This window comes from Penaeus vannamei, chromosome 14, assembly GCF_042767895.1.
Source record: "Penaeus vannamei isolate JL-2024 chromosome 14, ASM4276789v1, whole genome shotgun sequence".
In the NCBI taxonomy this organism is placed as follows: domain Eukaryota; kingdom Metazoa; phylum Arthropoda; class Malacostraca; order Decapoda; family Penaeidae; genus Penaeus; species Penaeus vannamei.
Window position 1 is genome coordinate 11,830,484 of NC_091562.1, and position 12,500 is coordinate 11,842,983.

Below are 12,500 nucleotides of genomic sequence, written 5' to 3' on the forward strand. Positions count from 1 at the left end.
GTTTCTTACCTAATAATTACAAACACGAAAAGCAAAAATCCCAGCTTCTAAACAAGAACGCCAGGCAAGGCTCCTTTTGAAGCCCAGCGAAACCGGAGCGTCAGTCTAAGTATAACCAAACCAGCTGAGAGAGAGAATAAATTAGAGTAAATTATAGCCACTTACCTATCTCGCCAAGGTATTCACCAGGAGAATGACCAGGCAAGGTAGGAAGTGTCACAACCTGCACTCGGGACTGCGGGTGTCTGGTCAGTCGCAGGTTCAAAGATCGAACAAGTGCCTTGGCTTAGATATCGAAGAGGCTGAGAGAGATCCTGGCTTCTCCTGGGGTCGATCAGGTGCGTGTGACATACGCGAAGGAGGAGGCTGTGTTATACCATGATCCAGGGCGATGTCTGGCCTTGTGGAAAGGGGTTGAGGTGGAGGAAGCAAGGACGGAGAGGGTGTGAATATTTGCTATGATGAAAGCCGGCCAGGAATATCTTAGTTGCAGATATAAAAATCTCTGACGTGTGCGACAGTAATAACTGCTTTACATAAGTTACAAACAAGATGGTTATCTCTCTTAGTTCCAGATAAAGAATTGTACATTAGTTTCGTCTGTTTGTGAAAAAGATGTTTGTCCAATCTTCTATATCGCCAAATGCAGGAAAAGGGTAACACATTAACTTTAAAAAAAGGGGCGGATCTATATTGACATCAGTTGGAACAATCATGTTTTACAAGATCACTGTATTATTATCTGTATATTTCAATAACGACTGTGGGAAATACTGATGTTAACGCGACTTTGTAAACACATAAACAATATTTTACAGACTTAAAACCCGTATCCTAAGTAATTATCTAATCCAAACAATACCGTGAAATATATCTTGAGGTTTAATAACAAAAAGCAACCAAAATATGTGGAGAGAATATTAAGAAAAGCGTAGGAAAAAAGAGAGACGGGAGAAAGAATCGGGAAAAAGATTGTGAGAAGATAAAATGCGAGAGAGAGAGAGAGAGAGAGAGAGAGAGAGAGAGAGAGAGAGAGAGAGAGAGAGAGAGAGAGAGAGAGAGAGAGAGAGAGAGAGAGAGAGAGAGAGAGAGAGAGAGAGAGAGAGAGAGAGAGAGAGAGAGAGAGAGAGAGAGAGAGAGGGAGGGAGAGAGAGGGAGGGAGGGAGGGAGGGAGGGAGGGAGGGAGGGAGGGAGAGAGAGAGAGAGAGAGAGAGAGAGAGAGAGAGAGAGAGAGAGAGAGAGAGAGAGAGAGAGGAGAGGAGAGGAGAGAGAGAGAGGAGAGGAGAGGAGAGGAGGGAGAGGAGGAGAGAGGAGAGGAGGGAGGAGAGAGAGAGGGAGAGAGGGAGGGAGGGAGGGAGGGAGAGAAGGAGGGAGGGAGGGAGGGAGGGAGGGAGGGAGAGGGAGAGGGAGAAAGGGAGGGAGGGAGGGAGAGAGAGAGAGAGAGAGAAGACGAATGGTGTGGAAGAGGAGTAAACAAATAAAAAATAGATTGATTAAACACACACGTCTGAATTGCAATTGGCTGTTTAATCAATTGGCTAACTTGTAAGTCTTCGATAAGAGATATTTAAGAATAAATTTCTGTCTTTTACTTCAGCTGCTTATTCTGATAAAACATGCCTGTCCTTTTCAAGAGTTTCTCCCAAGATGTTGAGCCAACAACAAGCAAGCACTTTTGGATATTTATACAAGCTTAATTTCAGCTTATGATGTTTTTATGGCTGTTTTTATAGCCTAGGCATGGCTATCGGGAATCCTCCCCGCATTTCTGTTGTTTTAATCATTACGATAAAAAATCTTTGTGTAAATTGATTGATATAATTGCGAAGGAATGTTTAATAAACGCTTAAGTTTCATGAGCGTTTTTTTCTGCGCGATAAAACAATGGCGGTTCAAAGCGGACTTCGCAAAGGACTTTTATGTTTACAAAATTGCCTGTAATTACGAGTCTTTCATTTTCCATTCTAATTCTGTAATGGCACGGTGTATGGCCATAAATTTCAACTACAAGTGTCTTTGTTAATGATTATCATTCTCCGTAAAATCTGATATCAAAGCAGGGCGATAGCGTATCATTAAATGGCTAATTTTGCTGGATATGACTCCAAGATGGAGGATTTTCAGCTCCCTCCGAGTATCCCGACACTCATTATCTCTCCGGGACACTGTCGAGTCACAGTTTACGAGGCGTGGCCTAATGAGGAAGTTATTTCACCTGCACAAATCCCTCGGCCTCATTTACTAGGATGTTTCAAGATAATTAGGCAAGTTATCCCTTGTCAATTGTCGATGGAAACGCAATCTCACAAACGTGGCATTCGGGCGATTCCCTTTTGTCGCAATTGATAAGACAGCTCGAAAGGAAAGTGAGAACGATATCGCGAGTGAAGGACGGTTATCTATGGGATCTCTGCGCCGGATCCTCCTTTTTTGTGCGCGATGGATGGAGATAAGGCTGATCTCGTGGAGGGTCAATTAGCGAAGAGATGCGGGTTCTTTTCATTCCTCACAGGAGAGGCATCCCAGCATCGAACGCGACAACTTTTACGACGGAAGCGGGTCTTCTTTGAACTTTCGATACAGTATCTAGATTCGTCTTGATATAATCCTCCTAAACCATTGCAAAGGAAGAACAAATAAAATAAAAGCGGGCATCCTATATTTTACTCATCAAATCTACTTGTTGCCTGCCCACATTTGTGCTTGGAATGAGAAGTCGGCGAGGTTTCTGCACTCGGCCCGGCATGGAGGGAGGAGCCTCAAGGTTCTCGTGGGTGGCCGTACCACCCTCACCCGCAACTAGTAATTATCAGTCAACTACAGGTAACAACCTCACTCACCGCTAAACAAATGACACCTGCAGGTGATCTGCGCCGGTGGTCCGAGGCTACCTGTCGTGCTTGTGGCCAAACGCACATGCACGCCAACATTTTGCTCATTGGCTGCCCAGGTGTTGGCTTCGTGTCTCGGAGCGTAGTGGCCTGGATCGCGGATGGCCGGCGACGCGTGTGCCATCTATCACTGTGTTTTATCTATCGTGCCTTGTGACGAAAGATGGAAGATCTCGGCAAATTACCGGCGGTCGAATCATCCAAGACGATATTAGCGTTTAGCAAATGAAGAGTATTTTACGGCGCATTACTTAAAGTGCCTCTGAAATGATGCATGTAACAAATGCGATCTGCCCGGCGAACTTCTTTGTTTTGAAGACTGGCGGTTTTAAGAGCCTGTTATGTTCGAGAACTATAATCCTGGGAAACCAGCAATGAATACGAGTCTTCATAAATGGTAGTCGTCATTAGCATAATCACCCAAAGGTACCACGACACTGCCATTTTTTCTTTCGTTTCCCATATTTTCTGCGCTATACTTTCTATTTGACTTTTTACGCCTTGGGAGCGAGCGAGGCAAGAAGCTTCCATCATTTGAGATAAGCGCAGGTCACTGATCTACGAGGAGGAATGACAAGTAGCAAAACCAGCAGAATCAAAGATAAAGCAGACATTAATTGTCTTGATGTTAAGGCGAAGATAAGTTTCGGGTGACTAGGAACCGGATTTTTACATTTATAAGATCTCACTCACGATAGGTGCCGGCTTGGTACAAATTCTTCTCACAGAGACAGAGATCGCCACTTTGCTCAGTCTCTTTACGTCTAAAAAGTTGCTACCGTAATATCAGGGCGACAATATTAGGACTCATGGAGGAAAATGCAGCATTATTTCCGCCAAGAAACGACATCTCTTAAGTGCATGGGGTAAGATGATAATTAGATGTAAAATCTAAGATGCTTAACATTGTTCAAACATGTCGACCAAAGCAAAGCGTGGCTCCAGAGGGTATCTGGTTGGGATCATCAGCACTGGCGATGTTCTTGTCTTGTATCAGGGAACGAGATAAGCGTTTAAGACAGTTGGCTGAACAACACGAAGCGAGTTCCCTGTCTTTCTGCGCCCTTCTCTTTTATCTTATATCATTGTTAGTGGGCATTTGGGGGGCCAGCCTCTCCTGAAGTATATGTCTCGTAATTTCCGATGTTTCTCTGTGCGTTAATAGGTAGGATGGCCTTTGAAATCGTTTTTAGGAAAAAGAAATATAACCTATTTTTGAGAATACAATAGCCATTGTTTTCGTTTCCACAAATGTGGAAGCGATAAGAAGAAAAAAACTGCTGAGAGAAAAAAGTCGTGTTGTGTGACTCAACATTAACTTTAATCTGTTCCAAGACCTTCTTGTTTATGCTAATTTGCAAAAGTGAATATTCATGAAGAAAAATTGCATCAGTAATGTAATAATTAACCACTTAGTGGCATGGATCGAGCAGGTTCTGTTGCTTCTGCCCATCCATCACTTTTTGCGGACTTTGATCTGTCAGCGTCAATTTCGGAATTCCTTTGGGCTTTTATCTCGACGTTTGCCTCATTACCTTTAGTGAAGAGACTTGATGTGAATGGCAGTGCTGATTTTGCTGACATTGCTCTTTGAGGGTTTGGTGTTTATTTATGGCAGTTAATTTGATATTAATATCATTTACAGTATCGGAGACGGGGTTATTATAATAAATAACAACAGTAGCTAATAATAATGATGGTGAATGTTATGTCGATGATCATGATCATGGGGATGCTGCCGATGATAATAATAACGGTAATAGTAATAAAACAATGGTTCTAACTAAACAACAATAATAATAATAACGAGGATAATAATGATGATAATAATAACAATAATAATGATAACAGGAATAACAACTACAATAATAATATCAACAATGATGATAATAATGATAATACTCTACTGATAATGAAAATAAAACAATAGTAATAATAATAATAATAATAATAATGATAATGATAATAATAATATAATGATTATAATAATGATAATAACAATGAATATTAAAATGATAAGAAATAATGATAATAGAAAACCAAAACCAAAATGACAAATGATGATAATGGTAATAATGATAATAATGGTAGTGGTAATGATAATGATAATGATAATAATAATAATAATAATAATAACAATAATAATAATGATAATAATAATAACAATAATAATAACAATGATGAAAATCATAATGATAATAATGGTAATAATTATAATAATAATAATAATGAAAATTATGATAATAACGATGGTACTGATTTATAAAAAACAACTATAAAATGATGATTATGATAATAGTAAATAATTAAGCGTAAAACTCGTCGTAGAGGTAGAGATAGTAATATCATTAATAATAATAATAATAATAGTGATATGAATTAGTACTGAGAATTATAATAATAAAAAGCAAAAAATAGGCAGTAATAAATATCTAATATGCAGTAATAAATATCTAATATTTAATTAATAAAATCAATGAACGTTATAATGAAAATGAACAACAACAAAAACAATAACAATGATAATGATAGTAACAACAAAAACGATAATAATGATAGTAATAATAATAATGAAGATAATGATAATAATGATAATAGTAATGTTAGGATAATAATAATAATAATAACAATAATAGTAATAACAATTGTGATGATTATCAAAAAGAAAATAATAACAATAACAATGACATTGATATTAGTAATGACAATAATAATAAACATGAAAATAATACAGACTATAATGATCGTAATAATAGCATCAATAATAATAGAAATAATAATGAGGATGATTAAAATCATAATAATTACGATATGACAATAATTAGATGTTTAATGTTTAATATTTCAAAGAAACAATACATAAAACATGTAAATCATAACACAAATAAAACAGTTATAAGAATGACTGCAGTATATGCCAACAATGAAAAATGATTATAATGATACTGATAATGATATTAATGGCACTACTAATAGTGGTGATGATAACGGTGATAAAACTAGTATTTACATTGACGATAATAATTACTATTATAATAATAATGACAAAATCAGCAATATAAATTACAGTATTAAAATACAAATACTACTACTACCAATACTAACAATCATCATCATTACCAGTACACCCCCGACCATCTTCTTTTTCACTGCGTCTGAGTAAGAGGAACCAAGAGGAGAGGTAAAAACGCTGGTTTTGCAAGATCAACTTTATTGTTCATCATGCTGGACATGACGTCGAGAAGAGGGAGTTTGGTAGGCCGAGAAAAAGACAACAAATTGCATTCTAGACATCAACATTTCTACTCTTAGGATCACTCACTTTGACCTCGTTTCCAGATCGCCACTTGAACCCTGCACTTGAGATCAACTAAGGAAAAGTGACCAGCCAATTGCGCCACAAGACGATTCACCATTTCAGAGGGGGAGGAAAAATGCAGTGCATATATATAACCTGTTTTAAGTCCACCTCAAGCGGCGTTCTAGAAATAGGCCTATATTTATTTATTTTTTTGAGGGCATGGATTTAGGTACGTTGGATGACTGACGTGGTGCAGATACTGCCCACGTTAAACCGACCATCCGTGTGTCCACTAAACCACTGTTAAACTTCATCGTACACAGTGTTCACTATAACCTATACGCATCCACTGTCTTGTATTCCTCACGAATCACCGCTCCGCACAGTGATCACCATATAAAGCATCCACGACACACTAACACACTAGAGTACTTCCTGGGGGGAATGTTCTAGGTCCTGGGCAAAGAGAAAGTGTGAATCCTGAGCTGCCATGAGGTTGAGCGAGCGTTACCCAAAAGAGTCGCTCAACCTAACCGCAGGAGGGATAGTCACCATCTTCCACAGAACACAGTATTATGCTAAACACTCCAGTGATGCTGCTGGCAAGGTAGGCGGTGACAGGGTCTAGGCAGGCATGGTCAGGGCAGAAAGGAAGGGTTTGAGGATGATCTCGACGGGCGTGGCCACAACCTCCGAGCCGAATTATCTGCGCGTGACTTTTCTTAAATCTTCCAACGAGAAACGGCAAGCCAAACCTCGACCTTGAAAAACCATTGGCTTCCGATGTGTAATGGCTTTTTTTCGACACTTTCTGCATCAATTTCTGTGTTCCTTCACTTTAATTTGTATTTCAGGAGTTCCAATAAGATTACTTGTATCATTCTATTATTTCATGCAGCTACAAATCACTGAAATACATGCTTATATGTAAAAAAAAAGATTTTAAAGGTTTCACTATATGTACAATCTTTGTTTCCACGGCAGAGGGAAAAGAACCAGCAGAATGAAGTAAACTTGCCAAGGATAAATGTAAAGACCTCCTTGGGAAGGAGGGATAAGAAGTAGGAGCAAGTGCCCTGGCCAGGACCCAGTCGTAGCCTCGCCACAGTGGAGTGTAAACGGTGCCAAGTTATCCGTCTCTTGTGTGGTGGCACAAAAAACACATCAGGGATATGCTAACATAAGAAATCACAGGCACGCAAACAAATCATACTTCAGAAATCGTTGACCTTACATGTTCGCTTTACATTAAATGTTACATTTGTGCCCAAAATACATGAGTACATGTATATATATGTATGTATATACAGTGTACATACACACTATATACACAACTGAGAATCTACACCTTCAACCAGACACTGAGAAAGAATGGCACGAGAGTTTTAAGGAAGAGGGGCTACAAGTACCGCTTAGAAGCAGCAGTTCGAAAGTACCAGACGTGCTAGTCAGAAGCACCAGTTAGAGGTACTAGTTAGAAGGAGTAGTATGTCAAATATTGATCAGATGTACCAGAGACTGGAAGAAATATTGGAGAGATTAAGCACGGTCTTGCCCCACCTCAGTCGAGCATTGCAGCGTGCAGTAATGGAGCACTGTATACTTTATAGAAGTGTATGCACATGGAGAAAAGTGTGTACATGGGGATGAAGTCTGCATGTATATCAGAGGATCATGCATACAAGCATCCTCATGCAAGTCGAGAGAAGTGTATGCACATGGAGGTAACTATGTGATAATCTGAAGGACTAACATGTGTAAGTGATAGGACAATTATGTACAACGTCAGGGAAGTGTGTCAGCTTGTGTGTAAACAATTATGTATGTATGATTCCCATTTTCACAGAAGCCCTTATACCCTCAGAGACAAAGATGAAGGTGAACACAGCTGGACTTTCGAGGCCCAACTAACAAACTGAACTAGACTGTGTTAGTGTGCTATATCAAGTGTAGCTCTTCCTGATTATTACTCAGCAGTGCCAACAACAGCACGTAAAAATTTCAAATCTGCTGATTTTTACATGAGGGCTTTTGCACCTTAGTCTTACAAACGGATAATATGAAATGAAAAGCACTTCCTTCAGGGATATTTTAAAAACATCAATATGCAAACAAGTTGCCATCCCGAAGATTTGGTCTAAGGCGTCCGAGTTCAAAACTCGACTTCGTGTTAGCAAACACTCAAAACTGAACGGCCTTAAATTCTAGCACTCTGTACTTCAGTGACGAAGACAATGGCGAGTACAAACTCTGAACACTCTAGATGATACAGAAAAGAACTCCCTTTATACCACAGACTGAGTTTACAGAAGTTAACAGAGGCTTTTGATGCCACTGGCAGAGCCACAAAGAGGAAAGGCCAAAAGTCTAAGACGCGGGTGTGAGGGCGTGAGAATGAGGGGAGAAAGTGATCTCATTTCTAATGTGAACAATTATGTTAGTGAATCGGACATACAAATACAGGTGATTGAACTATTTTTCAATTCAATTTCCTAATCACTGCAACTAACCTGAAATATACGTCAATCATTAAAAGATATCTTTAGCTGTCAGTCACAGACGGCCAAAAACCAGTGCACAGTAAAGATGACTGTTCAGTCAAAGAACATCTTTACCGCTATTCCAGTCTCTATAGAGTCATACAATATTTACACAGATCATTGTACATCTCCTCATGTAAATTTATTAGTGCACAGGTAACCCATTCACTTCTTATTTGGTATGGCAGTACAGAGAAAGGGTTCCTGTCAAAGAGGGATCAGAAGTTTACAAAAGTTATTTGGGTGGACTAGAAGTTTTGTTATTGACTGGCCATTTCATCTAAATATGATCATCGAAACTATCTTAAAAATGTGGCATGGTAGCTAAACCTTCCCGTCTTTATCATAAAGCCCAAGTTATTGTTATAGTTCTGCACTAATAAAGGTATTAAAGAAAGATCACACTCCTAGAAAGTTAAGTGTGCTCACCCTCACTCACGCTCGCACACTCACCGGAGTTGCTCATTGTCAGGATGAAGTTCTAAGTTTAAAGAGTGTTTTATTGTAACCTCAGATAATCAACATGAATCTCGTCTTCCCCCCAAAAAAGGCTAGAGTTATCAACGTTTATCGTGGAACACTTTTGTTCCGTTTTGAAATCCGCGACGAAAACCAGATAAAAGTTGATAAGTCACAAAAATTCAAGGAAAGAAGACCAAATTTTTTTGTTTTTTTGTTTTTTGCTTTTTTGTAACTTGATATTGACTAGACAACCTGATTATGATAACCACTAGATGGCCTTGTTGGTGTTCATCTTCCATCAGGGCATATCCATCCTCCCAGGAGATGTGCACCAGTGGCTTAATGATAAATTCTCATGCATTAAAAAACGTCTAAATTTGAGTAGGGAAACTCCATCGGCAGTTTTGTGTTGTGGGAGGAGGAATAGGCCCGCGTGACCTACAACTTGGCCCCTGGAGTGTGATAATACCTATTTGTACAAAAACTTAGCAAAAATTCTAGCAAATTGATTTAAGCCTGATGTAGTGAAATTTTTTGATTACATCCTCCTTAGGAATTATTAGTGTCACGTCACTGGAAAAAATCACACAATCAAGAGGATCACAAAGACCTGCTCCAGGGGCGTCTTCATCAAGGGCTTTGATTCACAATTTCCCTTCTGTAGGTGGAGTATCTGATTGGCTTCTGGCATACTTGCAAGGTGTTTGGTGTATTTCATCTTTACCTAGTGTACGGTGCATCTCACAGCATCCGTCAGTTACAGCCCATGTCAGCCCCTTCATCAGAATGGCACTGATGGCAATAGTGATGCTAAAATTTACAGACTAACAGACACGCTAACTACCTATTCTGATTGATTTATCTTATATACATTTACATACAGAAAATACAGACTGTACACAGTTTTCCTTCCTATGTCCACCTTGTCAGATGGTTGTGTTGTGTGCACACAGACTGACAGCCTTCACTATGAGCAACCTTGTGAAGGTGAGTCTCCTAAAATCCCCGCTGAGGGAACACCCACTGAAGACATGAACTACATGGGGAAAACATAGGGCGAGGGATCGTCTACCAGATCTTGGAATATCATTGAGTATACCAAGATCAGTGTCTATCAATGATATGTGCTACCATGGAAAACTACTTGCCAGCACGTGGAGACAACTGCCTCTGTCATCAAAAGGGGAATTGAATCCACCCAATGGACTATTTTCATTGGAGAAGAAAGAGAAAAATAAAGTTTCAATTGCCTGGCTACAGTGACTGCCCCAAACCTAAACTGCGTCTTTTCCACTACAGTTAACTTCAGAGTCAGGCAATTTTCTTACAATATAAAATGCAAATATTTATGAGGTCAGAAGTGCTAATTCTTCCCATCTTTTTTTGAAACAGCAGAGGAAATATTTTTGTTAAAAAATCATTACAAACATATTAGTAATCACTGTAGGTGCAGCAACAGTTCAACATACTTCCCTCGTGCTGTTAAGTCATACTGAGTAAATGTCATTCCATTCATAAAACATAATCCCACAACCAACACATTCCTCCTTTGTCATCTTTGTTCACAGTATGCAGTTCATCACAACAATGCCATCTGCATGTCACATGTCTGGAGATTCCACAGTTATTGGAGAAGTGGAAATAAACGTCCCTCATTTCAGCACAAAATGTGACGTCTTAAAACTCATGTACAGAGACATACGTAAACTCATAAAAACCAGAACCTCGTCATATCAATATACATCATAACACAGCCAGGTAGCAAAATAGTCTGTTTTCTATAATATATATGCTACACTATGGTATTACTGGAAGTCCTGCCACTCACAATGGACACAATAAGTAAAAACTATTATCAGTTAACAGACCTGCTTGGTGACTGGCCTAATACTGAACATGAGGAGCAGGATTACCTACTGATCTAAGTATATTTTGATGAGACTTCTGTATAGACTTTCTTTTTTTTCCTATGACATGTAAATTATATTTTTTCTACAGATACTCATCTTTAAAGTTTCATAAATGGATCTATATATACATTCTGAATAATGACAGAGAACGTGGTTTTATGCTTAGTTAACAACCATTTCTTTTTTTCTATGTCTCTACAACCTTGTTCATACAACCTGATTCTGCCTAAACCAAATAACCATGTGCATTAATTATGAGAAGAATATTGCTTAAAATCTAATACAGAGATAGCAAAGAATCCCCAAGATTCACGAGGACTTTCTAGTTATTTCACATCCATTTGCAGATGTTGCACAACCTGTTGCAGACGTCATGGTAGCAGCTGATTTGATTGAAGATTTCAGTGTCCTTTCTGGAAGAGAAGAGAAAAGGAAAATGGAATATTGGTCTTCGGAAAGTGACAAATTCGGATAGTTCGGAAGTAAAAGCTATCCAAAGGAAATTTTAATTGTAGTAATTATATAACTTTAATCGTGCATACTTTTTATGAACAAGAAACACCAATGCCAAATATATCCAATGCTTCTCACTGATGCGTATGATGTTTTTTCCCTAAGAATGATAAACCTTAAGATAGCCATATCAGGTGGTGAACCTCGTAAGTTTCATGGGCTAACATGTATGTCATAAAAACTTTTTTCTAAGAATAACCCCCAAAGGCATTTTATATAAAATAGTTTAAGGAAGAAGTAAGCAACAGGATTAGATTTTTTTTTTATTCTTTTAGTTTTTTTTCTTTCCAGAAAATATAAAAAATGTTTACCCCATGTATTTTTTTCTGTGATGACCAAAATATCCACCAGATTTTAAAATTCTGAACACAAATCACTTTCTCAAAACAGTAGTCTGGTGTCCCCGCAAACACACATACAAGCACAAACAAACACACGCACAGACCAAAAAAAGGACGCAAGGCACACAAAAACAGAGAACCCATCCTTCCTACCCATCAAAGGCCTCTCCTAATTCCCAAGCCCCCATTTTTATCACCTTCCTCTCACCTCCTCCCCATACACGGCCACACGCACTCGCTCTCACCATTTCAGAGGTGCGTTCGCGCCGCTGAGCCGTCCGGGGGCGCCTCCTCCGTGCTCTCCTGAGGGCGTGCGGGGAGAGAGAAAGGAAAAAAAACATTGCTCTTAATTCCTGTCTACAATTAGCCTCCTTGTCAGACAATGTGAATGCAAATAACCCTAGCGTTGTGGTAATGAGGGATAATTACACCTCTATGTACACTTGGTTAGAGGATCCCTTGGGGGCGACCACACAGGCCCTCGCTCGCTCCCGAGTGTGAAGGCGAGGCCGAGGGAAAGCGGAGGCGGGGAGGATTGGAGG

General features: G+C 39.2%; 1 protein-coding gene and 1 long non-coding RNA gene across 2 annotated transcripts in view; both read right to left on the reverse strand.

Moving 5' to 3' along the window:
* The window catches only part of LOC138864058 (uncharacterized), a 6,530-nt gene extending 3,207 nt beyond the window's left edge, over positions 1-3,323 (reverse strand). The window contains exons 1-2 of the long non-coding RNA XR_011399075.1: positions 2,841-3,323; positions 10-124 (exon numbers count right to left, since the gene is read on the reverse strand). This is a non-coding gene — a long non-coding RNA (uncharacterized lncRNA). The remainder of the gene's footprint in view (positions 1-9; positions 125-2,840) is intronic.
* Positions 3,324-6,085: 2,762 nt separating this feature from the next.
* The window catches only part of LOC113815960 (golgin subfamily A member 4), a 306,648-nt gene continuing 300,233 nt past the window's right edge, over positions 6,086-12,500 (reverse strand). Inside the window, exons 28-29 of the mRNA XM_070129428.1 lie at positions 12,204-12,261; positions 6,086-11,517 (exon numbers count right to left, since the gene is read on the reverse strand). Of these exons, the coding sequence (XP_069985529.1) occupies positions 12,208-12,261 (54 nt within the window). The 3' untranslated portion in view covers positions 6,086-11,517; positions 12,204-12,207. The remainder of the gene's footprint in view (positions 11,518-12,203; positions 12,262-12,500) is intronic.